The 27,712-nt window shown below is 49.6% G+C and overlaps 1 protein-coding gene across 1 annotated transcript; it reads right to left on the bottom strand.

The window, feature by feature from the left end:
* LOC135564260 (uncharacterized) lies at positions 1–26,998 on the bottom strand. The gene is made up of 14 exons (XM_065008524.1): positions 26,953–26,998; positions 9,158–9,400; positions 8,785–9,052; positions 8,499–8,661; positions 8,302–8,384; positions 7,965–8,116; positions 7,680–7,747; positions 7,318–7,513; positions 6,916–7,215; positions 4,295–4,474; positions 3,992–4,167; positions 3,329–3,433; positions 2,408–2,473; positions 1–279 (listed from the first exon to the last, which is right to left on the bottom strand). Exons 1-14 carry the CDS (start codon positions 26,996–26,998, stop codon positions 1–3), a joined length of 2,325 nt encoding a protein of 774 aa, XP_064864596.1.
* Positions 26,999–27,712: the final 714 nt, after the last annotated feature.

The raw sequence follows: 27,712 nt of genomic DNA, 5'->3' as shown, positions 1-27,712 counted from the left end.
TTAGGGGTGGGGGACAAGAGACCTTCGTAGGGGTGGGGGACAAGAGACCATCGTAGGGCTGGGGGGCAAGAGACCTTCGTAGGGGTGGGAGGACAAGAGACCGTAGGGGTGGGGGACAAAGACCTTCGTAGGGGTGGGGGACAAGAGACCTTCGTAGGGGTGGGGGGACAAGAGACCATAGGGGTGGGGGACAAGAGACCTTCGTAGGGGTGGGGGACAAGAGACCATCGTAGGGCTGGCAGGGCAAGAGACCTTCGTAGGGGTGGGAGGACAAGAGACCTTCAGGGGTGGGGACAAGAGACCATAGGGGTGGGGGACAAGATACCATAGGTGTGGGGGACAAGAGACCTTCGTAGGGGTGGGTGGACAAGAGACCTTCGTAGGGGTGGGGGTAAGATACCATAGGGGTGGGGGACAAGAGACCATCGTAGGGTGGGGGACAAGAGACCATAGGGTGGGGGGACAAGAGACTTTCGTAGAGGGGGGACAAGAGACCATAGGGGTGGGGGACAAGAGACCTTCGTAGGGGTGGGGGACAAGAGACCATCGTAGGGGTGGGAGGGCAAGAGACCTTCGTAGGGGTGGGGGACAAGAGACCATAGGGGTGGGGGACAAGAGACCTTCGGGGGTGGGGGACAAGAGACCATCGTAGGGGTGGGAGGACAAGAGACCTTCGTAGGGGTGGGGGACAAGAGACCATAGGGGTGGGGGGACAAGATACCTTCGTAGGGGTGGGGGGACAAGAGACCATAGGGGTGGGGACAAGAGACCATAGGGGGGGGGACAAGACCATCGTAGGGTGGGGGGGACAAGAGACCATAGGGTGGGGGACAAGAGACCATCGTAGGGTGGGGGGACAAGAGACCTTCGTAGGGGTGGGGGACAAGAGACCTTCGTAGGGGTGGGGGGGACAAGAGACCATCGTAGGGGTGGGGGACAAGAGACCATAGGGGTGGGGGGACAAGAGACCATCGGGGTGGGGGACAAGAGACCATAGGGGTGGGGGACAAGAGACCATAGGGTGGGGGACAAGAGACCTTCGTAGGGGTGGGGGGACAAGAGACCTTCGTAGGGTGGGGGGACAAGAGACCATAGGGGTGGGGACAAGAGACCATAGGGGTGGGGGACAAGAGACCATAGGGGTGGGGGACAAGAGACCTTCGTAGGGGTGGGGGACAAGAGACCATAGGGGTGGGGGGACAAGAGACCATCGGGGACAAGAGACCTCGTAGGGGGACAAGAGACCTTCGTAGGGGTGGGGACAAGAGACCATTCGTAGGGGTGGGGGGCAAGAGACCTTCGTAGGGGTGGGGGACAAGAGACCATCGTAGGGGTGGGGGGACAAGAGACCATAGGGGGGGGGACAAGAGACCATAGGGGGGACAAGAGACCATCGAGGGGTGGGGGACAAGAGACCTTCGTAGGGGTGGGAGACAAGAGACCATAGGGTGGGGACAAAGAGACCTTCTGTAGGGGTGGGGGGACAAGAGACCATCGGGGTAGGGGTGGGGGACAAGAGACCATAGGGGTGGGGGACAAGAGACCATCGTAGGGGTGGGGGACAAGAGACCATCGTAGGGGTGGGGGGACAAGAGACCATTCGTAGGGGTGGGGGACAAGAGACCATAGGGGTGGGGGACAAGAGACCATAGGGGTGGGGGACAAGACCTTCGTAGGGGTGGGGGACAAGAGACTTCATAGGGGTGGGGGACAAGAGACCTTCGTAGGGGTGGGGGGACAAGAGACCATCGTAGGGTGGGGGACAAGAGACCTTCGTAGGGGTGGGGGACAAGAGACCATAGGGGTGGGGGGACAAGAGACCTTCGTAGGGGTGGGGGACAAGAGACCATCGTAGGGGTGGGGGGGCAAGAGACCTTCGTAGGGGTGGGGGACAAGAGACCTTCGTAGGGGTGGGGGGACAAGAGACCGTAGGGGTGGGGGGGGGACAAGAGACCATCGTACAAGGTGGGGGGGACAAGAGACCATCGTGGGGGGGGGGACAAAGACCTTAATTAGGGGTGGGGGGACAAGAGACCATCGTAGGGGTGGGGGACAAGATACCATAGGGTGGGGGACAAGAGACCTTCGTAGGGGTGGGGGACAAGAGACCATCGTAGGGGTGGGGGACAAGAGACCATAGGGGTGGGGGGACAAGAGACCATCGTAGGGTGGGGGACAAGAGACCATAGGGGGGGGGACAAGAGACCATAGGGGTGGGAGACAAGAGACCTTCGTAGAGGGGTGGGGGACAAGAGACCATAGGGGTGGGGGGGTACAAGAGACCATCGTAGGGGTGGGGGACAAGAGACCTTCGTAGGGTGGGGGACAAGAGACCATAGGGGTGGGGGGACAAGAGACCTCGTAGGGGTGGGGAGACAAGAGACCATAGGGGTGGGGGACAAGAGACCTTCGTAGGGGTGGGGGACAAGAGACCTTCGTAGGGGTGGGGGACAAGACCTTCGTAGAGAAAGACCTTCGTGGGGGACAAGTGGGGGGACAAGAGACCATAGGGGTGGGGGGACAAGACCATAGGGGTGGGGGACAAGAGACCTTCGTAGGGGTGGGGGACAAGAGACCTTCGTAGGGGTGGGGGACAAGAAGGGAGACCTTCGTAGGGTGGGGGACAAGACCATAGGGGTGGGGGACAAGAGACCATAGGGGTGTGGGGGACAAGAGACCATAGGGGTGGGGGGACAAGAGACCATCGTAGGGGTGGGGGACAAGAGACCTTCGTAGGGGTGGGGGGCAAAGACCATAGGGGTGGGGGACAAGAGACCTTCGTAGGGGGTGGGAGGACAAGAGACCTTCATAGGGTGGGGGGACAAGAGACCTTCGTAGGGGTGGGGGACAAGATACCATCGTAGGGGTGGGGGACAAGAGACCATCGTAGGGGTGGGGGACAAGAGACCATCGTAGGGGTGGGGGACAAGACCTTCGTAGGGTGGGGGACAAGAGACCACGGGGGTGGGGGACAAGAGACCATAGGGGTGGGGGGACAAGAGACCTTCGTAGGGGTGGGAGGACAAGAGACCATAGGGGTGGGGGACAAGACCATAGACAAGAGACCATAGGGGTGGGGGACAAGAGACCATCGTAGGGGTGGGGGACAAGAGACCATAGGGGTGGGGACAAGAGACCTTCGTAGGGGTGGGGGGACAAGAGACCTTCGTAGGGGTGGGAGGGACAAGAGACCATAGGGGTGGGGGACAAGAGACCTTCGTAGGGGTGGGGGACAAGAGACAAGAGACTTCGTAGGGGTGGGGGGGACAAGAGACCTTCGACAGGGTGGGGGGGGGACAAGAGACCATAGGGGTGGGGGACAAGAGACCTTCGTAGGGGTGGGGGACAAGAGACCATCGTAGGGCTGGCGGGGCAAGAGACCTTCGTAGGGGTGGGAGGGCAAGAGACCTTCGTAGGGGTGGGGGTAAGAGACCTTCGTAGGGGTGGGGGACAAGAGACCTTCGTAGGGGTGGGGGGACAAGAGACCTTAGGGGTGGGGGACAAGAGACCATAGGGGTGGTGGGGGGACAAGAGACCTTCGTAGGGGTGGGGGACAAGAGACCATCGTAGGGGTGGGGGGACAAGAGACCTTCGTAGGGGTGGGGGGACAAGAGACCTTCGTAGGGGTGGGGGTAAAGAGACCATAGGGGTGGGGGACAAGAGACCTTCGTAGGGGTGGGGGACAAGAGACCTTCGTAGGGGTGGGGGATACCATAGGGGTGGGGGGACAAGAGACCTTCGTAGGGGTGGGGGACAAGAGACCATAGGGGTGGGGGGACAAGAGACCTTCGTAGGGGTGGGGGACAAGAGACCTTCGTAGGGGTGGGGGACAAGAGACCATAGGGGTGGGGGGACAAGAGACCATCGTGGGGTGGGAGGGCAAGAGACCTTCGTAGGGGTGGGGGGACAAGAGACCATAGGGGTGGGGGGACAAGAGACCTTCGTAGGGGTGGGGGACAAGAGACCTTCGTAGGGGTGGGGGACAAGAGACCTTCGTGGGGGTGGGGGACAAGAGACCACGTAGGGGTGGGGGCAAGAGACCTTCGTAGGGGTGGGGGGACAAGAGACCATCGTAGGGGTGGGGGACAAGAGACCTTCGTAGGGTGGGGACAAAGACCATAGGGGTGGGGGACAAGAGACCATCGTAGGGGTGGGGGGACAAGAGACCTTCGTAGGGGTGGGGGACAAGAGACCTTCATAGGGGTGGGGGACAAGAGACCTTCGTAGGGTGGGGGGACAAGAGACCTTAGTAGGGGTGGGGGACAAGAGACCATAGGGGTGGGGGACAAGAGACCTTCGTAGGGGTGGGGGGACAAGAGACCTTCGTAGGGGTGGGAGGGCAAGAGACCGTGGGGTGGGGGACAAGAGACCTTCGTAGGGGTGGGAGGACAAGATACCATCGTAGGGGTGGGGGGACAAGAGACCTTCGTAGGGGTGGGGGACAAGAGACCATAGGGGGTGGGGGGCAAGAGACCTTCGTAGGGGTGGGGGACAAGAGACCTTCGTAGGGGTGGGGGACAAGAGACCATAGGTGGTGGGGGACAAGAGACCTTCGTGAGGGGTGGGGGGACAAGAGACCTTCGTAGGGGTGGGGGGACAAGAGACCTTCGTAGGGGGTGGGGGGACAAGAGACCATCGTAGGGGTGGGGGGACAAGAGACCTTCGTAGGGTGGGGGGACAAGAGACCATCGTAGGGGTGGGGGACAAGAGACCTTCAGGGGGGGGGGGACAAGAGACCTTCGTAGGGGTGGGGGGGACAAGAGACCTTCGTAGGGGTGGGGGACAAGAGACCATAGGGGTGGGGGACAAGAGACCTTCGTAGGGGTGGGGGACAAGAGACCATAGGGGTGGGGGACAAGAGACCTTCGTAGGGGTGGGGGACAAGAGACCTTCGTAGGGGTGGGGGACAAGAGACCATAGGGGTGGGGGGACAAGAGACCATCGTAGGGGTGGGGGACAAGAGACCATCGTGAGGGGTGGGGGGGGAGACAAGAGACAAGAGACATAGGGGTGGGGGACAAGAGACCGTAGGGGTGGGGGACAAGAGACCATAGGGGTGGGGGACAAGAGACCATCGTAGGGGTGGGGGACAAGAGACCTTCGTAGGGGTGGGGGACAAGAGACCTTCGTAGGGGTGGGGGACAAGAGACCTCGTAGGGGTGGGGGACAAGAGACCTTCGTAGGGGTGGGGGACAAGAGACCATAGGGGTGGGGGACAAGAGACCTTCGTAGGGGTGGGGACAAGAGACCTTCGTAGGGGTGGGGGACAAGAGACCTTCGTAGGGGTGGGGGACAAGAGACCTTCGTAGGGGTGGGGGGACAAGAGACCTTCGTAGGGGTGGGGGGGCAAGAGAGACCTTCGTAGGGGTGGGGGGACAAGAGACCATGGGGGTGGGGGGACAAGAGACCTTCGTAGGGGTGGGGGGGAGACCATAGGGGTGGGGGGACAAGAGACCTTCATAGGGGTGGGGGACAAGAGACCTTCGTAGGGGTGGGGGACAAGAGACCTTCGTAGGGGTGGGGGGACAAGAGACCATAGTGGGGAGGGGTGGGGGGACAAGAGACCTTCGTACAAGGACCATAGGTGGGGGGACAAGAGACCTTCGTAGGGGTGGGGGACAAGAGACCTTCGTAGGGGTGGGGGGACAAGAGACCATCGTAGGGGTGGGGGACAAGAGACCATGTAGGGGTGGGGGACAAGAGACCATCGGCTAGGGGTGGGGGACAAGAGACCATAGGGGTGGGGGACAAGAGACCATAGGGGTGGGGGGACAAGAGACCATCGTAGGGGTGGGGGACAAGAGACCATAGGGGTGGGGGGACAAGAGACCTTCGTAGGGGTGGGGAGACAAGAGACCTTCGTAGGGGTGGGGGGGACAAGAGACCATAGGGTGGGGGACAAGAGACCTTCGTAGGGGTGGGGGGACAAGAGACCTTCGTAGGGGGTGGGGGACAAGAGACCATAGGGGTGGGGGGGACAAGAGACCTTCGTGGGGTGGGAGGACAAGATACCTTCGTAGGGGTGGGGGGACAAGAGACCATAGGGGTGGGGGACAAGAGACCATAGGGGTGGGGGACAAGAGACCATCGTAGGGGTGGGGGACAAGAGACCATAGGGGTGGGGGGACAAGAGACCTTCGTAGGGGTGGGGGACAAGAGACCTTCGTAGGGGTGGGGGACAAGAGACCTTCGTAGGGGTGGGGGACAAGAGACCTTCGTAGGGGTGGGGGACAAGAGACCATAGGGGTGGGGTGGGGGACAAGAGACCATAGGGGTGGGGGACAAGAGACCTTCGTAGGGGTGGGGGACAAGAGACCATCGTAGGGGTGGGGGACAAGAGACCATAGGGGTGGGGACAAGAGACCTTCGTGGGGTGGGGGACAAGAGACCTTCGTAGGGGTGGGGGGACAAGAGACCTTCGTAGGGGTGGGGGGACAAGAGACCATAGGGGTGGGGGGACAAGAGACCTTCGTAGGGGTGGGGGACAAGAGACCATAGGGGTGGGGGGACAAGAGACCTTCGTGGGGGTGGGGACAAGAGACCTTCAGTAGGGGTGGGGGACAAGAGACCTTCGTAGGGGTGGGGACAAGAGACCTTCGTAGGGGTGGGGACAAGAGACCTGGGGGGGGGACAAGAGACCATAGGGGTGGGGGACAAGAGACCTTCGTAGGGGTGGGGGGACAAGAGACCTTCGTAGGGGTGGGGGGACAAGAGACCATAGGGGTGGGGGGACAAGAGACCTTCGTAGGGGTGGGGGGACAAGAGACCATAGGGGTGGGGGGACAAGAGACCTCGTAGGGGTGGGGGGGGTAGACCATCGTAGGGGTGGGGGACAAGAGACCAAGGGGGTGGGGGACAAGAGACCATAGGGGTGGGGGGACAAGAGACCTTCGTGAGGGGGGGGGGACAAGAGACCTTCAGTAGGGGTGGGGGACAAGACCTTCAGGGTGGGCCGGGGACAAGAGACCATGGGGTGGGGGACAAGAGACCAGGGGTGTGGGGGACAAGAGACCTTCGTAGGGGTGGGGGACAAGAGACCATCAAGTGAGGGCTGGGGACAAGAGACCTTGGTAGGGGTGGGAGGGAGACCATAGGGGTGGGGGGACAAGAGACCTTCGTAGGGGTGGGGGGACAAGAGACCATAGGGGTGGGGGGACAAGAGACCTTCGTAGGGGTGGGAGGGTAAGATACCATAGGGGTGGGAGGGCAAGAGACCTTCGTAGGGGTGGGGGACAAGAGACCATAGGGGTGGGGGGACAAGAGACCTTCGTAGGGGTGGGGGACAAGAGACCTTCAGAGGGGTGGGGGACAAGAGACCTTCGTAGGGGTGGGGGGTACAGAGACCATCGTAGGGGTGGGAGGGCAAGAGACCGTAGGGTGGGGGGACAAGAGACCATGTAGGGGTGGGGGGACAAGAGACCATAGGGGTGGGGGGAGACCATCGGGGGGGACAAGAGACCTTCAATAGGGGTGGGGGACAAGAGACCTCGTAGGGGGGGAGACAAGAGACCTTCTGAGGGGTGGGGGGCAAGAGACCATAGGGGTGGGGGGGGACAAGAGACCTTCGTAGGGGTGGGGGACAAGAGACCATAGGGGTGGGGGGACAAGAGACCATAGGGGTGGGGGACAAGAGACCTTAGGGGTGGGGGGACAAGAGACCATAGGGGGGGGGACAAGACCTTCGTAGGGGTGGGGGACAAGAGACCATAGGGTGGGGGACAAAGACCATAGGGAGTGGGGGACAAGCCTGGCGGGGTGGGGGACAAGAGGTGGGGGGACAAGAGACCTTCGTAGGGGTGGGGGACAAGAGACCATAGGGGTGGGGGACAAGAGACCTTCGAGGGGGGGGGGGACAAAGAGACCTTCGTAGGGGTGGGGGACAAGAGACCTTCGTAGGGGTGGGGGGACAAGAGACCTTCGAGGGGTGGGGGGACAAGAGACCATAGGGGTGGGGGACAAGAGACCTTCGTAGGGGTGGGGGACAAGAGACCATCGTAGGGCTGGGGGGGCAAGAGACCTCAGTAGGGGGAGGGCAAGAGACCTTCGTAGGGGTGGGGACAAGAGACCTTCGTAGGGGTGGGGGGACAAGATACCATAGGTGTGGGGGACAAGAGACCTTCGGGGGTGGGGGACAAGAGACCTTCGTAGGGGTGGGGGGTAAGATACCATAGGGGTGGGGGGACAAGAGACCTTCAGTAGGGGTGGGGGACAAGAGACCATCGGGGTGGGGGACAAGAGACCTTCGTAGGGGTGGGGAGACAAGAGACCTTCGTAGGGGTGGCTGTAGGGGGGGCAAGAGACCATAAGAGACCCGTAGGGGTGGGGGACAAGAGACCATCGGGGGTGGGGGACAAGAGACCATAGGGGGTGGGGGGACAAGAGACCTTCGAGGGGTGGGGGACAAGAGACCTTCAGAGGGGTGGGGGACAAGAGACCTTCGTAGGGGTGGGGGACAAAGACAAGACAAGAGACCTTCGTAGGGGTGGGAGACAAGATACCTTCGTAGGGGTGGGGGACAAGAGACCCTTCGTAGGGGTGGGGGACAAGAGACCTTCGTAGGGGTGGGGGACAAGAGACCATCGTGGGGGGTGGGAGGGGGACAAGAGACCTTCGTAGGGGTGGGGGGGCAAGAGACCTTCGTGGGTGGGAGGACAAGAGACCCTTGGGGGGCAAGAGAATCGAGGGGTGGGAGGGACAGAGACCTTCGTCAGGGGGTGGGGGCAAGCGACCTTCGAGGGAGTGGGAGGACAAGAGACCTTCGTGGGGGGGTGGGGGACAACAGACCTTCGTAGGGGTGGGGGACAAGAGACCTTCGTAGGGGTGGGGGACAAGAGACCTTCAAGTAGGGGTGGGGGGACAAGAGACCATTCGTAGGGGTGGGGGCAAGAGACCTCGAGGGGTGGGGGACAAGAGACCATCGTAGGGGTGGGAGGGCAAGAGACCTTTCTCAGAGGGGGGTGGGGGACAAGAGACCTTCGTAGGGGTGTGGAGGGGACAAGAGACCGTCGGGGTGGGGGGACAAGAGACCTTCGAGGGGTGGGGGACAAGAGACCTTCGAGGGGGGGAGGACAAGAGACCTTCGTAGGGGTGGGGGACAAGAGACCTTCGTGGGGTGGGGGACAAGAGACCTTCGTAGGGGTGGGGGGAGACAAGAGACCTTCGTAGGGGTGGGAGGGCAAGAGACCTTCGTAGGGGTGGGAGGGTAAGAGACCTTCGTAGGGGTGGGAGGGTAAGAGACCTTCAGTAGGGGTGGGAGGGTAAGAGACCTTCGTAGGGGTGAGAGGGCAAGAGACCATCGTAGGGGTGGGGGGCAAGAGACCTTCGTAGGGGGTGGGAGGGCAAGAGGCCTTCGTGGGGGTGGGGGACAAGAGACCTTCGTAGGGGTGGGGGGTGCAGAGACCTTCGTAGGGGTGGGGGGGCGCAGAGACCAGAGGTGCTTGGGTCTGTAGGGTTTGAGCATACTGTAGGTAGTTTCCTTGCTGCTCCGTAGGAAAGCAGTATAGAGTAAGGGAGAACTTGGGAAGGTGGAACACCAAGGGGTAGAGGTCGACCGATTAACATGGACGATTAATTAGGGCCGATTTCAAGTTTTCATAACAATCAGTAATCAGCCTTTTTGGACGCCGATTAAGGCCAATTACATTGCAATCCAGGAGGAGAATGCGTGGCAGGCTGACCACCTGTTACGCGAGTGCAGCGTCAAAAGTATCTGTGGCTGCAAGGAGCAAGGTAAGTTGCTAGCTAGCATTAAACTTATCTAATAAAAAACAATCAATCTTCACATAATCACTAGTTAACTACACATGGTTGATGATATTGATATACCCTGCATATTTAGTTAAAAGAAATTCATGTTCGCAGCCAATATTAACTAGGGAAATTGTGTCACTTCTCTTGCGTTCAGTGCAATCAGAGTCAGGGTATATGCAACAGTTTGGGCCACCTGGCTCGTTGCGAACTGTGTGAAGATAATGTCTTCCTAACAAATACCAGAATTAATTTGCCAGAATTGTACATAATTATGACATAACTTTGAAGGTTGTGCAATGTAACAGCAATATTTAGACTTAGGGCTGCCACCCGTTAGATAAAATACAGAACGGTTCCGTATTTCACTGAAAGAATAAACGTTTTGTTTTCGAAATGATAGTTTCTGGATTTGTTTCTGGATATTAATGACCAAAGCCTCATATTTCTGTGTTCATTATATTATAATTAAGTCTATGATTTGATATTTGATAGAGCAGTCTGACTGAGCGGTGGTAGGCAGCAGCATGCTCATACGCATTCATTCAAACAGCACTTTACTGCGTTTGCTTGAGGCACTGGCAATACTAAAGTGCCTGTAAGAACATCCAATAGTCAAAGGTATATGAAATACAAATGGTATAGAGAGAAATAGTCGACATGTCATAATTCCTATAATAACTACAACCTAAAACTTCTTACCTGGGAATATTGAAGACTCGTGTTAAAAGGAACCACCAGCTTTCATATGTTCTCATGTTCTGGGCAAGGAACTTAAACGTTAGCTTTCTTACATGGCACATATTTGCACTTTTACTTTCTTCTCCAACACTTTGTTTTTGCATTATTTTAACCAAATTGAACATGTTTCATTATTTACTTGAGACTAAACAGATTTTATGTATTATATTAAGTTAAAATAAAAGTGTTCATTTTTCATTCAGTATTGTTGTAATTGTCATTATTACAAATATATATATATATATACACTGCTCAAACAAATATAGGGAACACTTAAACAACACAATGTAACTCCAAGTCAATCACACTTCTGTGAAATCAAACTGTCACTTAGGAAGCAACACTGATTGACAATAAATTTCACATGTTGTTGTGCAAATGGAATAGACAACAGGTGGAAATTATAGGCAATTTAGCAAGACACCCCCAATAAAGGAGTGGTTCTGCAGGTGGTGACCACAGACCACTTCTCAGTTCCTATGCTTCCTGGCTGATGTTTTGGTCACTTTTGAATGCTGGTGGTGCTTTCACTCTAGTCGTAGCATGAGACGGAGTCTACAACCCACACAAGTGGCTCAGGTAGTGCAGCTCATCCAGGATGGCACATCAATGCGAGCTGTGGCAAGAAGGTTTGCTGTGTCTGTCAGCGTAGTGTCCAGAGCATGGAGGCGCTATCAGGAGACACGCCATTACATCAGGAGACGTGGAGGAGGCCATAGGAGGGCAACAACCCAGCAGCAGGACCGCTACCTCCGCCTTTGTGCAAGGAGGAGCAGGAGGAGCACTGCCAGAGCCCTGCAAAATGACCTCCAGCAGGCCACAAATGTGCATGTGTCTGCTCAAACGGTCAGAAACAGACTCCATGAGGGTGGTATGAGGGCCCGGCGTCCACAGGTGGGGGTTGTGCTTACAGCCCAACACCGTGCAGGTATCATAATTTCTGAGAACTATGAGCCTCCTAGGTTTTGTATTGAAGTCAATGTACCCAGAGGAGGACAGAAGCTGTCATCAGGCTGCACTATTGTGCCTCCAGTATTTATGCTGCATTAGTTTATGTGTCGGGGGGCTAGGGTCAGTTTGTTATATCTGGAGTACTTCTCCTGTCCTATTCGGTGTCCTGTGTGAATCTAAGTGTGCGTTCTCTAATTCTCTCCTTCTGTCTTTCTTTCTCTCTCTCGGAGGACCTGAGCCCTAGGACCATGCCCCAGGACTACCTGACATGATGACTCCTTGCTGTCCCCAGTCCACCTGGCCATGCTGCTGTTCCAGTTTCAACTGACCTGAGCCCTAGGACCATGCCCCAGGACTACCTGACATGATGACTCCTTGCTGTCCCCAGTCCACCTGGCCATGCTGCTGCTCCAGTTTCAACTTCCACCTGACTGTGCTGCTGCTCCAGTTTCAACTGTTCTGCCTTGCTGGTCATTTATGAACATTTATAATCTCCACCCGGCACAGCCAGAAGAGGACTGGCCACCCCACATAGCCTGGTTCCTCTCTAGGTTTCTTCCTAGGTTTTGGCCTTTCTAGGGAGTTTTTCCTAGCCACCCTGCTTCTACACCTGCATTGCTTGCTGTTTGGGGTTTTAGGCTGGGTTTCTGTACAGCACTTTGAGATATCAGCTGATGTACGAAGGGCTATATAAATAAATTTGATTTGATTTGATTTGATAATGGGAGTCGTCGTCTGAAGAAGAGGAATTGGACCATAGCGCAGAGTGGTAAGTGTTCATGCCTTTTAATTGTAACTGAACACTATAACAAAATAACAAAGAGACATCAACGAAACCGAAACAGTCCTGTCAGGTGCAGAAAACACTAAACAGAAAATAACTGCCCACAAAACATAGGTGGGAAAAAGCTACCTAAGTATGGTTCCCAATCAGAGACAACGATAGACAGCTGTCCCTGATTGAGAACCATACCCGGCATAAACAAAGAAATACAAAAACACAGAAAAAAGAACATAGAATGCCCACCCAAATCACACCCTGACCAAACCAAAATAGAGACATAAAAAGCTCTAAGGTCAGGGTGTGACAACTATGGTGCTACCATACAGAGTGCTGCTGAGGCTACTATAGACCTTCGTAAGCAAAACAGTGCGTTCTAATCAATTATTTTGTGACGTGAATATACTTAGTGTAGTTTTATCTAAAAAGGTTACCTTTTTAAAGTTTGACTATTTACATGTTTTATGAAATTCATTGAGGATGGTCCTCCCCCTCTTCCTCTGATGAGCCTCGACTACTCCTGAATCCCTATGATCAATAAAACAAATGATTGACTTTTAACAGAGCTGAGATTGATTTGAAGTGCCTGTCAAGTTGTTTCAGATCTACCCAGGTGCCTAGGGAGGAGGGGTAAGGGTTTCTTCTGGGCAGGGTCTCACTATACTGCCCCAAAAGGCACAGGTAGCCTAGTGGTTAGAGGCAGGTAGCCTAGTGGTTAGAGCGTTGGACTAGTTACCGAAAAGTTGCCAGATCAAATCCACGAGCTGACAAGGTAAAAATCTGTAATTCTGCCCATGAACAAGGCAGTTAAACCCACTGTTCCTAGGCTTCCATGAAAATAAGAATTTGTTCTTAACTGACTTGCCTCGTAAAATAAATAAAATGGCCCAGATATATCCCTTATTGGGACAGTGTTTATCACTTTACTGGTGGTCTGGGTTCAATACCTGCTAGAGGAGTCCCTATCTGATAGTCCCCCTACTTTCTAGTGTATGTTAATGCCACTATTTGTTAACAGTTACAACACACCTATCTGATCTAATTAAAATGTGTTTCTCATTGGAAATTGATACAACTCTAGATAGCTGAGCATTTCAGAGAACTCTCTACCATCTTTTTGCAATCCACTCCACCAATAACATGTAGAAAACATCAGCTCTTGTCAATCTATTTCAATCTTTAACATTCCTAATTAAAAGAAAGATGGCAGCTGTGTTGTTACCCCGCTTAACATTTTCCTTGTGGAAATGCTCCCAGTATTTTGAGTTAATCGAGGAGAAAGAGAACAACGTTTTAGTGAAACGTAAACTCCGCAGAGGCAGCTTTGATCTCTCAGTCCAGAAACACCATATCAAACCTGAAAAAGCATCTTGAGGTCAAAGGCACAAGGCAGGTAGCCAAAGTACCAGAAATGCTTGAAAGAGGAGAAATCGATACAAATTATGATAATAAACAAAGATACATAAATAATATATCCAAGTATTCCAACATGATGTCCATATAAATGTTTGAAATGTCTGATAAATGCAATTCAAAACAACAACAACATATATTGCTAAGAACGTCTAGCGCGTCTCGAATGCAGTCCACCAGCAAAGTGACAAACACCCTATCTACTGTCCCTATAAGGGATATCTCTGGGGCATGTGCCTTTTGGGCCAGTACACGGTAGTTAGGCCCTGTCCAGGGTGTGTGCCTTTTGGGCCAGTACACGGTAGTTAGGCCCTGTCCAGGGTGTGTGCCTTTTGGGCCAGTATACGGTAGTTAGGCCCTGTTCAGGGTGTGTGCCTTTTGGGCCAGTATACGGTAGTTAGGCCCTGTCCAGGGTGTGTGCCTTTTGGGCCAGTATACGGTAGTTAGGCCCTGTCCAGGGTGTGTGCCTTTTGGGCCAGTATACGGTAGTTAGGCCCTGTCCAGGGTGTGTGCCTTTTGGGCCAGTATACGGTAGTTAGGCCCTGTTCAGGGTGTGTGCCTTTTGGGCCAGTATACGGTAGTTAGGCCCTGTCCAGGGTGTGTGCCTTTTGGGCCAGTATACGGTAGTTAGGCCCTGTTCAGGGTGTGTGCCTTTTGGGCCAGTACACTGTAGTTAGGTCCTGTCCAGGGTGTGTGCCTTTTGGGCCAGTATGGTGCAGTTATGACCTGTCCAGGGCATGTACCTTTTGGGCCAGTATAGTGTAGTTATGACCTGTCCAGGGCATGTACCTTTTGGGCCAGTATAGTGTAGTTAGGCCCTGTCCAGGGTGTGTGCCTTTTGGGCCAGTATAGTGCAGTTAATCCCTGTCCAGGGCATATACCTTTTGGACCAGTATAGTGTAGTTATGACCTGTCCAGGACAAACCCTATTCCTCCACCTTAGACACTTGTGTAGTTCTGAAACAACTTGATAGGTGTAAGCGATAGGGTGAATTAACTTTGAAGTAAATCTCAGCTCTGTTAAAAGTACAGCAAGAAAATAACTATTTTTGTTGATCATAGTGATTCAGGAGTATCATTAAAACAGGTTAATATGCCCCACCAACATTAGACAACTAGACAGAAAGCTATTAAATTGCTGAAATAAGTAAATCAAATCAATGATACGAATAGTCAGATTATCTGATACCTGACATGGACATGGTAGAGTATCAGGTAGATAGGAATAATGTGAACCAAGAGGTTGTGAGTTCAAATCCCAGGTGACGACGTAATAAAATACAGTATATATGAACATGCACAATGTAATTATGTCAAATATGTCAGTGGAAAACACTATGTTAAGGATCCCTGTGTGTGAGTATCCCTGATCTTGCCGAAGGAGCTGTCAGTGATTCACCAATCAGGGCCTTGATTGGCTTGGCAACAAGGTTCTCATTTAATGTGTCTAGGACATTTATATCTTGTGTTCTGAGAACATAGCAACCATGTTCTGTGTATATTTGGAGGGACGTTGATGGAATATTCTCCTAACCCACAGAAAACTGGACACAAACGTTCTTACAACATTCCCATGAAATATGTCAAGAACATGAATAGAATACGGTAACTATGTTCTGGGTGAGTTCTGTTTGACATGAAGGGAATGGTCTCTTGGGAAAAAAACTTACACATCACTGGAACCTTCCTATGAAAACATTAGGTAATGACCTAATGAGACTCTTAAGGGAACGTTATTTAAAGTTGTGGGAACAATTGTTAGCTGGGAAGAGAAAGCGATAGAAGGAGAGAGAGAGAGATTGTGAGTGTCAGTTTTTGGCCTCTCTGCTCAGCCATCCAGGTTCCTCTAGAGAGCCACGCTGAGGAGGAGCCGAGTGTATGACAGACTGACAGGCCTGGCTCACCAACACTCATGAAGCACACAGAGGACCCCTTTGCCACTAAAGCTCACTTAAGACCTCTGTGCAGGGGAGATGAAGCCTACAGTGGGAAGAATGGATCTCACTTTTCATCTACTGCTTACCTGCCTCTAAGGATGTGCAATGCTTTTGTGTAACACAGGCATGATTGTGTGCGTGCATGTGTGCTTGCGTTGTGAGTCTGCTAGCCACAGTGTGTGGTTGATGAGGTGGATGGGGAATGGTTTACTGAACCATTAAATAAAGGAGAAAACACGAGTCGTTAAGGCAGCTCCAGTAAGGCTGCTGATCAATAGTATCTCTGGTCCTTTACACCAGTGGCGTCATTAGGCCTGGGCATCCGGAGCATTATATACCTTTTGATGGTCCAATAAAAATAAGAAATAAATATACATATATAACCATTTTTTCAATCTGATATTGAGTCCATAATCACCCATCACCTGCATTATGCAGTATCCGTTTTTTTTTTTTAAGTACAAAATGTACAAAACAATACAATATACTGCGCAGGCACTGCAGAAGGGGACATTCTAAAAGGATCCTTGGGATGTTTCAACTCTGATTGAAGTTGAAAAATTAAACAGTAAGGGCTAAGGTTAGGTAAGGGTTATGGTCAGTGTTGTGATTAGTTACTTGAGAAGGTAATATATTACTTTGTGATATTAGGACAAGTGTTTATTTCCAGCGAGTGTATTTGATGTGTTTCATTTCTGTAGCTAGCTTGGCTGGCTAGTTGGCTGGCATATCTTCTGACAGTGACACAGTGCCCCCTGTGGACTGAAGATGAACTTTACTACAACTAGATATTTAACCCTGTTTAAAATGGGCAATGAGGTGGTAGAACTAACAAAATGAATTCAATCATAGAGGTCTTTTTACCTATTATATTCTACAGGTAAACATGCTTGGCAAATGTCAGTTAGTTCCATATAGGCCTTGTAACTATTTGTTAAAAATATTTTTTTTAACGACCCATTATGAAATTGGTGAAATTATTCAATTGGGCTTTTATTTTGTATTGCTCTTTTTATTCACTTAGCTGCTTACTTTTATATTGCTGTTGTTTTGTTGAGTGGTGAACCTGCAAGTAAGCATTGTATTCCACAGTGTGCTCCATGTAATGTATATCATGTGTATATGACAGATAAACAAACTTCAACTTGAACTTAGTAGGGGAAAGGGGAGACAGCCAGACAGAGAGGGGGAAAGATGGCCAGCTTTGGAAAGGAGAGACAGCCAGACAGAGAGGGGGAAAGATGGACAGCTTTGGAAAGGGGAGACAGCCAGACAGAGAGGGGGAAAGATGGACAGCTTTGGAAAGGTAATATATTACTTTGTGATATTAGGACAAGTGTTTATTTCCAGCGAGAACCTCTCCTATTCTCGCTATACACCAAGTCACTTGGCTCTGTCATAACCTCACATGGTCTCTCCTATCATTGCTATGCAGACGACACACAATTAATCTTCTCCTTTCCCCCTTCTGATGACCAGGTGGTGAATCGCATCTCTGCATGTCTGGCAGACATATCCGTGTGGATGACGGATCACCACCTCAAGCTGAACCTCGGCAAGACGGAGCTGCTCTTCCTCCCGGGGAAGGACTGCCCGTTCCATGATCTCGCCATCACGGTTGACAACTCCATTGTGTCCTCCTCCCAGAGCGCTAAGAACCTTGGCGTGATCCTGGACAACACCCTGTCGTTCTCAACTAACATCAAGGCGGTGGCCCGTTCCTGTAGGTTCATGCTCTACAACATCCGCAGAGTACGACCCTGCCTCACACAGGAAGCGGCGCAGGTCCTAATCCAGGCACTTGTCATCTCCCGTCTGGATTAAGGCTGTTGGCTGGGCTCCCTGCCTGTGCCATTAAACCCCTACAACTCATCCAGAACGCCGGACAGCCCGTTGGTGTTCAACCTTCCCAAGTTCTCTCACGTCACCCCGCTCCTCCGCTCCCTCCACTGGCTTCCAGTTGAAGCTCGCATCCGCTACAAGACCATGGTGCTTGCCTACGGAGCTGTGAGGGGAACGGCACCTCAGTACCTCCAGGCTCTGATCAGGCCCTACACCCAAACAAGGGCACTGCGTTCATCCACCTCTGGCCTGCTCGCCTCCCTACCACTGAGGAAGTACAGTTCCGCTCAGCCCAGTCAAAACTGTTCGCTGCTCTGGCCCCCAATGGTGGAACAAACTCCCTCACGACGCCAGGACAGCGGAGTCAATCACCACCTTCCGGAGACACCTGAAACCCCACCTCTTTAAGGAATACCTAGGATAGGATAAAGTAATCCCTCTCACCCCCTCCCCTGAAAAGATTTAGATGCACTACTGTTCCACTGGAGGTCATAAGGTGAATGCACCAATTTGTAAGTCGCTCTGGATAAGAGCGTCTGCTAAATGACTTAAATGTAAATGTAAATGAAAGGGGAGACAGCCAGACAGAGAGGGGGAAAGATGGACAGCTTTGGAAAGGGGAGACAGCCAGACAGAGAGGGGGAAAGATGGACAGCTTTGGAAAGGGGAGACAGCCAGACAGAGAGGGGGAAAGATGGACAGCTTTGGAAAGGGGAGACAGCCAGACAGAGAGGGGGAAAGATGGACAGCTTTGGAAAGGGGAGACAGCCAGACAGAGAGGGGGAAAGATGGCCAGCTTTGGAAAGGGGAGACAGCCAGACAGAGAGGGGGAAAGATGGCCAGCTTTGGAAAGGGGAGACAGACAGACAGAGAGGGGGAAAGATGGCCAGCTTTGGAAAGGGGAGACAGCCAGACAGAGAGGGGGAAAGATGGCCAGCTTTGGAAAGGGGAGACAGCCAGACAGAAAGGGGGAAAGATGGACAGCTTTGGAAAGGGGAGACAGCCAGATAGAGAAGGGGAAAGATGGACAGCTTTGGAAAGGGGAGACAGCCAGACAGAGAGGGGGAAAGATGGACAGCTTTGGAAAGGGGAGACAGCCAGACAGAGAGGGGGAAAGATGGACAGCTTTGGAAAGGGGAGACAGCCAGACAGAGAGGGGGAAAGATGGACAGCTTTGGAAAGGGGAGACAGCCAGACAGAGAGGGGGAAAGATGGACAGCTTTGTGGTTAGATTGAATGGTGAACAAAACATAAAAAATACATAGGCCCTTAAGCTATGTGTTCTCAAATGTTATGTCATCTAAACACCGCACATTAGCTGTTAGAAGTGACTAAATTACATTAATTACATAGACCCTTAAGCTATGTGTTCTCAAATGTTATTTCATCAAGTTAAGCTACCACAGTATCCCCTTGACCGTTTTGGATTGCAAAACTAGAGAGACCGGACAAGACACAGAGACAGTAACAGAAGGGTAGGATATGATGGATAGAGACACCAGACAAGACACAGAGACAGTAACAGAAGAGTAGGATATGATGGAGAGACACCAGACAAGACACAGAGACAGTAACAGAGGAGTAGGATATGATGGAGAGACAAGACACAGAGACAGTAACAGAAGAGTAGGATATGATGGAGACACCAGACAAGACACAGAGATAGTAACAGAAGAGTAGAATATGATGGAGACACCAGACAAGACACAGAGACAGTAACAGAAGAGTAGGATATGATGGAGACACCAGACAAGACACAGAGACAGTAACAGAAGAGTAGGATATGATGGAGAGAGACACCAGACAAGACACAGAGATAGTAACAGAAGAGTAGGATATGATGGAGAGAGACACCAGACAAGACACAGAGACAGTAACAGAAGAGTAGGATATGATGGAGAGAGACACCAGACAAGACATAGACACAGTAACAGAAGAGTAGGATATGATGGAGAGAGACACCAGACAAGACACAGACACAGTAACAGAAGAGTAGGATATGATGGAGAGAGAAACCAGACACAGAGACAGTAACAGAAGAGTAGGATATGATGGAGACACCAGACAAGACACAGAGACAGTAATAGAAGAGTAGGATATGATGGAGAGAGACACCAGACAAGACACAGACACAGTAACAGAAGAGTAGGATATGATGGAGAGAGAAACCAGACACAGAGACAGTAACAGAAGAGTAGGATATGATGGAGACACCAGACAAGACACAGACACAGTAACAGAAGAGTACAGAGACAGTAATAGAAGAGTAGGATATGATGGAGAGAGACACCAGACAAGACACAGACACAGTAACAGAGGAGTAGGATATGATGGAGAGACAAGACACAGAGACAGTAACAGAAGAGTAGGATATGATGGAGACACCAGACAAGACACAGAGACAGTAACAGAAGAGTAGGATATGATGGAGACACCAGACAAGACATAGAGACAGTGACAGAAGAGTAGGATATGATGGAGACACCAGACAAGACACAGAGACAGTAACAGAAGAGTAGGATATGATGGAGAGACACCAGACAAGACACAGACACAGTAACAGAATAGTAGAATATGATGGAGAGACACCAGACAAGACACAGACACAGTAACAGAAGAGTAGGATATGATGGAGACACCAGACAAGACACAGAGATAGTAACAGAAGAGTAGGATATGATGGAGACACCAGACAAGACACAGAGACAGTAACAGAAGAGTAGGATATGATGGAGACACCAGACAAGACACAGAGACAGTAACAGAAGAGTAGGATATGATGGAGAGAGACACCAGACAAGACACAGAGATAGTAACAGAAGAGTAGGATATGATGGAGAGAGACACCAGACAAGACACAGAGACAGTAACAGAAGAGTAGGATATGATGGAGAGAGACGCCAGACAAGACATAGACACAGTAACAGAAGAGTAGGATATGATGGAGAGAGACACCAGACAAGACACAGAGACAGTAACAGAAGAGTAGGACATGATGGAGACACCAGACAAGACACAGAGATAGTAACAGAAGAGTAGGATATGATGGAGAGAGACACCAGACAAGACACAGAGACAGTAATAGAAGAGTAGGATATGATGGAGAGAGACACCAGACAAGACACAGACACAGTAACAGAGGAGTAGGATATGATGGAGAGACAAGACACAGAGACAGTAACAGAAGAGTAGGATATGATGGAGACACCAGACAAGACATAGAGACAGTGACAGAAGAGTAGGATATGATGGAGACACCAGACAAGACACAGACACAGTAACAGAGGAGTAGGATATGATGGAGACACCAGACAAGACACAGAGACAGTAACAGAAGAGTAGGATATGATGGAGACACCAGACAAGACATAGAGACAGTAACAGAAGAGTAGGATATGATGGAGAGAGACACCAGACAAGACACAGAGACAGTAACAGAAGAGTAGGATATGATGGAGAGAGACACCAGACAAGACACAGACACAGTAACAGAAGAGTAGGATATGATGGAGAGACACCAGACAAGACACAGACACAGTAACAGAAGAGTAGAATATGATGGAGAGACACCAGACAAGACACAGACACAGTAACAGAAGAGTAGAATATGATGGAGAGACACCAGACAAGACACAGACACAGTAACAGAAGAGTAGAATATGATGGAGAGACACCAGACAAGACACAGACACAGTAACAGAAGAGTAGGATATGATGGAGACACCAGACAAGACACAGACACAGTAACAGAAGAGTAGAATATGATGGAGAGACACCAGACAAGACACAGACACAGTAACAGAAGAGTAGGATATGATGGAGACACCAGACAAGACACAGAGACAGTAACAGAAGAGTAGGATATGATGGAGACACCAGACAAGACATAGAGACAGTAACAGAAGAGTAGGATATGATGGAGAGAGACACCAGACAAGACACAGACACAGTAACAGAAGAGTAGGATATGATGGAGACACCAGACAAGACACAGAGACAGTAACAGAAGAGTAGGATATGATGGAGACACCAGACAAGACACAGAGACAGTAACAGAAGGGTAGGTGATGGAGAGAGACACCAGACAAGACACAGACACAGTAACAGAAGAGTAGGATATGATGGAGAGAGACACCAGACAAGACACAGAGACAGTAACAGAAGGGCAGGTGATGGAGAGAGACACCAGACAAGACACAGACACAGTAACAGAATAGGATATGATGAAGAGAGACACCAGAAGAACATAACAGGCCAGAACATAACAGAAGAGGATAGAGAAAGGAAACAGTAACAAACAAGAACCTGAGACAGCAACAGACAAGACACAGGCAGCAACAGACAAGACACAGGCAGCAACAGACATGACACAGGCAGCAACAGACATGACACAGACAGCAACAGACAAGACACAGGCAGCAACAGACAAGACACAGGCAGCAACAGACAAGACACAGGCAGCAACAGACATGACACAGACAAGACACAGACAGCAACAGACAGCAACAGACAAGACACAGACAGCATCAGACAAGACACAGACAAGACAAGACACAGACAGCAGCAGACAAGACACAGACAGCAACAGACAAGACACAGACAGCAACAGACAAGACAGGGCCGGCAGCAGACAATACACAGAGAAAGTGACTGGTAGACTGGTAGACAGACTGGTTCACTTCAAGCTGCTTTATAGATTCTAATTCGTTTTATTTATTTGCACAAATTATAAACAGGTGAAATACACACAGTGAAAAAGTAAAACATAGCTTACAAAGAATTTGCACGTGAGGTGAAAAAAACCTGTGAAATTACTGTGTACTATTTACTTTTACACTTTTTACAACCAGGACAGGATGGGAGAGGCGGAAAGTATTCAATTGTCATACTTGAGTAAAAGTAAAGATACCCTAATCGAAAATGATTCAAGTAAAAGTGAAAGTCACCCAGTAAAATACTACTTGAGTAAATGTCTAAAAGTATTTGGTTTTAAATATACTTAAGTATCAAAAGTAGAAATATAAACCATTTCAAATTCCTTTTTTGCAAAGCAGACGGCACAATTTAATTTTTATTTTTTATTGATGGATAGCCAGAGGCACATTCCAACACTCAGACATAATTTACAAAGAAAGCATTTGTGTTTATTGAGTCCGCCAGATCAGAGGCAGTAGGGATGACCAGGGATGTTCTCTTGATAAGTGTGTGAATTGGACCATTTTCCTATCAAATGTAACGAGTACTTTTGGGTGTCAGGGAAAATGTATGGAGTAAAAAAATACATTATTTTCTTTATGAATGTAGTAAAGTAAAAGTTTGCAAAAATATAAACAGTAAAGTACAGATTCCCACCCAAAATAGTACTTTAAAGTATTTTTACATAAGTACTTTACACCACTGTAAGAGACAGCAAAAGAAGAGGGCAGATGAGAGACAACAACGGACGACACAGAGAACGTGATGGAGAGAGGCAGAGGAGGGGTGAGCACACAGCAGACTTTCACTTAAAGTTGCTCTATGGATTCTAATTACTACACGGTGTGTGTGTGTGAGAGAGAGGGTAAGGGTGTTTGGGTACTGTGGGATTCTTTAAAACTTCTTGACGCTACCCATCCCTTAAGCGGGATAATTGTCATCAGCAACCGCTGAAAAGCATAGCGCCACAGTCAAATAATATTACAAAAATATTCATATTCATGAAATCACAAGTGCAATATAGCAATACAAAGTTTAGCCTTTTGTTAATCCACCTGTCGTCTCAGATTTTGAAATTATGCTTTACAGCGAAAGCAATCCAAGTGCTTGTGTGAATTTATCAATCGCATGACAAAAGATTAAGTACACTTAGCATCAGGTAGCTTGGTCACGAAAATCAGAAAAGCAATCAAATTAATCGTTTACCTTTGATGATCTTCGGATGTTTTCACTCATGAGACTCCCAGTTACACAAAAAATGTTCCCTTTGTTCCATAAATATTATTTTTATCTCCAAAATACCTCCGTTTGTTTGGCGCATTATGTTTAGAAATCCACAGGAAAGAGCGGTCACAACAACGCAGACAAATTACAAATAATATCCGTAATGTCCACAGAAATATGTCAAACGTTTTTTATAATCAATCCTCAGATTGTTTTTAAAATATAATCGATAATTTATCAACCGCAAATGTCTTTATCGGTAGGAGAGGGAAAAACAATAGCTGTCCAAATTCTGTTGCGCGAGCAAAGCTCATGTGACGCGATGTTATCTTTCTGGCTCATTTTTCAAAATAAAGGCCTGAAACTATGTCTGAAGACTGTTGACACCTTCAGGAAGCGATGGGAAAAGGAATCTGGTTGATATCCCTTTAAATGGAGCAATGGGAGGCTATGGAACATGGAGTTTTCAAAATAGAAGCCACTTCCTGGTTTGATTTTTCTCAGGATTTCGCCTGCAATATCAATTCTGTTATACTCACAGACAATATTTTGACAGTTTTGGAAACTTTAGAGAGTTTCCTATCCTAATCTGTCAATTATATGCATATTCTAGCATCTGGTCCTGGGAAATAGGCCATTTACTTTGGGAATGTTATTTTTCCAAACATAGAAATAGTGCCCCCTAGCTTCAAGAGGTTTTAATCAGTTTGGCTCATTGGACAGGTCACAGTTTATGTTTGAAGTTGGTATGAAGGTTTTTGGCAATACATTGTAGATGTTTGTGTTAGAGAGTAGAGAGACCCACAGTAGCAACTATAATTGAGTACTGGCAGTGTCTACTATGGCAGGTGGGAAGGTGCAAGTTACCTGAAAAAGATCTGATCTTTCAATGTTCATCTCTTTGGGCTAAGCCTCCAATGTCTTCAAATCCTAGCAACGCTCCTGTGTTACACACTGTTACCTCTCTACTGTGGTAGTCTATGTCTGCTGTGCCGTTTGGCGAAAATGGATGCTGTGGTTCTACTTGCTAGACATTGGTAGTGGTGTTGAATCCTTATGGCTCGTTATTGTTGCTGCCACAAACTCACTGCTTCTTCCACACATTCTGCTATCACACGTGCATAGTGGGATACACACTTGCACAAGCACGTACACACACAACACATTCACCCTGCTCTTATTGAATGAGTTCGTAAAAATGGAGTTTCCATTGATCCGTAACGTAATGATTTGATGATTAAGAGGACCACAGGGGGATTTGTCCATCACCTACTGGGTTTAACAATCAATTGTATTTATAATTGGAAGAGGATTTATGATAATTATTTGGTTCAATTGGGAAGGTACCATGACCGAGACTTGACACTGAATTGGTTTTTCTACCAGTCCCACACCTTAGGGTTTCTTTACACTAAACTAGTTTCAAGACACATATGTAGCGTTAAGAGACTAGATATAAATCTAGATATAAATCTAAAATCTAGATCTAAATCTCTTTCCCAAGCTACCTCCGTAGGTAGTGTGGGACACGTCCTTCTGAGTGGTACAGTATAAAGGCAATGGCTTTCTAATACCACATATTCCTGCAATAATTACCTTTATTACCTTAATAGCTGTAGAAAGCATTTGTTCTGTTAGCCAAATTGAGCACATTTCCATTAGTCAAATGAGCAACACTATGCACAATGGTTCAGGTGAGAAGCTCCTGTATAGTTTGGTTTAGATGAGAAGCTCCTGTATAGTTTGGTTTAGATGAGAAGCTCCTGTATAGTTTGGTTTAGATGAAAAGCTCCTGTATAGTTTGGTTTAGATGAGAAGCTCCTGTATAGTTTGGGTTAGGTGAGAAGCTCCTGTATAGTTTGGTTCAGGTGAGAAGCTCACTGCTCCAATTACGTTGGTATCCAGTTTATAATAGCAATAAGGCACCTTGAGGGTTTGTGGTATATGGCTAATATACCATGGCCGAGGGCTGTATCCAGGCACTCCGCGTTTCTTTGTACATAAGAACAGCCCTTAGCAATGGTAAATCAAATCAAATCATTTTTATTGGTAACATACACATGGTTAGCAGATGACTGAATACAAACAGTGTAGCTATTCCCTCCTCCCGCTAAACGACTTCCGTCATCATGAAGTGCTTTGAGAGACTAGTCAAGGACCATATCACCTCCACCCTACCTGACACCCTAGACCCACTCCAATTTGCTTACCGCCCCAATAGGTCCACAGACGACGCAATCCCACTGCACACTGCCCTAACCCATCTGGACAAGAGGAATACCTATGTAAGAATGTTCATCGACTACAGCTCAGCATGTAACACCATAGTACCCTCCAAACTCGTCATTAAGCTCGAGACCCTGGGTCTTAACCCCGCCCTGTGCAACTGGGTCCTGGACTTCCTGACGGGCTAACCCCAGGTGGTGAGGGTAGGTAACAACATCTCCACCCCGCTGATCTTCAACACTGGGGCCCCACAAGGGTGCGTTCTCAGCCCTCTCCTGTACTCCCTGTTCACCCATGACTGCGTGGCCATGCACGCCTCCAACTCAATCATCAAGTTTGCAGACGACACTACAGTGGTAGGCTTGATTACCAACAACGACGAGACAGCCTACAGGGAGGAGGTGGGGGCCCTCGGAGTGTGGTGTCAGGAAAATAACCTCACACTCAATGTCAACAAAACAAAGGAGATGATCATGGACTTCAGGAAACAGCAGAGGGAGCAGCCCCCTATCCACATCGATGGGACAGTAGTGGAGAAGGTGGAAAGTTTTAAGTTCCTCGCCGTACACATCATGGACAAACTGAAATGGTCCACCCACACAGACAGCGTGGTGAAGAAGGCGCAGCAGCACCTCAGGAGGCTGAAGAAATTTGGCTTGTCACCAAAAACACTCACAAACTTTTACAGATGCACAATCGAGAGCATCCTGTCAGGCTGTATCACCGTCTGGTATGGCAGCTGCTCCGCCCATAACCGGAAGGCTCTCCAGAGGGTAGTGAGGTCTGCACAACGCATCACCGGGTGCAAACTACCTGCCCTCCAGGACACCTACAGCACCCGATGTCACAGGAAGGCCAAAAAGATCATCAAGGACAACAACCACCCGAGCCACTGCTTGTTCACCCCGCTATCATCCAGAAGGCGAGGTCAGTACAGGTGTATCAAAGCTGGGACCGAGAGCCTGAAAAACAGCTTCTATCTCAAGGCCATCAGACTGCTAAACAGCCATCACTAACATTGAGTGGCTGCTGCCAACATACTGACTCAACTCCAGCCACTTTAATAATGTAAAAATTGATGTAATCAATTCATCACTAGCCACTTTATATAATGTTTACATACCCTACATTACTCATCTCATATGTATATACTGTACGCTATGTCATACCCGTGGTATACCATGGCTTTCAGCCAATCAGCATTCAGGGTTCGAACCATCCAGTCTATAAAACAAAAAAGTTAAGGATAGTTACTATACTGCATCTTGCCATCTTGATGTAATTAAATGTATCACTAGCCACTTTAAACAATGCCACTTTATATAATGTTTACATACCCTACATTACTCATCTCATATGTATATACTGTACTCTACACCATCTACTTCATCTTGCCTATGCCGTTCGGCCATCGCTCATCCGGCCATCGCTCATCGGCCATCGCTCGTCGCTCATTTATATGTACATATTCCTATTCATTCCTTTACACTTGTGTGTATAAGTTAGTTGTTGTGAAATTGTTAGGTTAGATTACTTGTTAGATATTACTGCATGGTTGGAAATAGAAGCACAAGCATTTCGCTACACTCGCATTAACATCTGCTAACCATGTGCATGTGACAAAACATATTTATTTGATTTGATTTATTGAGAGTGTAGTGAAATGCTTGTAAACTTGGCCATATACATATTGGCCACATACAGTGCCTTCGGAAAGTATTTAGACAAAGTGGAAAATAGGTTTTTAGAAATTTTTGCAAAAGTATTAAAAACAAAGAATTAAACCTTAATTACATAAGTATTCAGACCTTTTGCTATGAGACTCACATTGAGCTCAGGTGCATCCTGTTTCCATTGATCATACTTGAGATGTTTCTACAACATGATTGGAGTACACCTGTGTAAATTCAATTGATTGGACATGATTTTTGAATTTGTAAGTCGCTCTGGATAAGAGCGTCTGCTAAATGACTTAAATGATTTAGAAATGCACACACCTGTCCCACAGTTGACAGTGCATGTCAGAGCTAAAACCAAGCCATTAGGTCGAAGGAATTGTCCGTTGAGATCCGAGACAGGACTGTGTCGAGGCACAGATGTGGTGAAGGAAACCAAAACATTTATGCAGCATTGAAGGTCCCCAAGAACACAGTGA

This window comes from Oncorhynchus nerka, linkage group LG24 (assembly GCF_034236695.1).
Source record: "Oncorhynchus nerka isolate Pitt River linkage group LG24, Oner_Uvic_2.0, whole genome shotgun sequence".
NCBI lineage: Eukaryota > Metazoa > Chordata > Actinopteri > Salmoniformes > Salmonidae > Oncorhynchus > Oncorhynchus nerka.
The sequence above is the reverse complement of the archived record's forward strand: the minus strand, read 5'-3'. Positions and strand labels throughout refer to the sequence as shown.

What these genes read in the sequence shown, in the direction of transcription:
- LOC135564260 (XM_065008524.1), bottom strand. Translation starts at nt 26,998, where the DNA reads ATGGCCGATGAGCGATGGCCGGATGAGCGATGGCCGAACGGCATAG. An exon ending in GCCCTCCCACCCCTACGAAG is followed by an intron (nt 9,053 to 9,157) that starts GTCTCTTGTCTC and finishes CCCCCCTCGAAG; the next exon opens with GTCTCTTGTCCCCCACCCCT. An exon ending in TGTCCCCCACCCCTACGAAG is followed by an intron (nt 8,385 to 8,498) that starts GTATCTTGTCTC and finishes CACCCCTCGAAG; the next exon opens with GTCTCTTGTCCCCCCACCCC.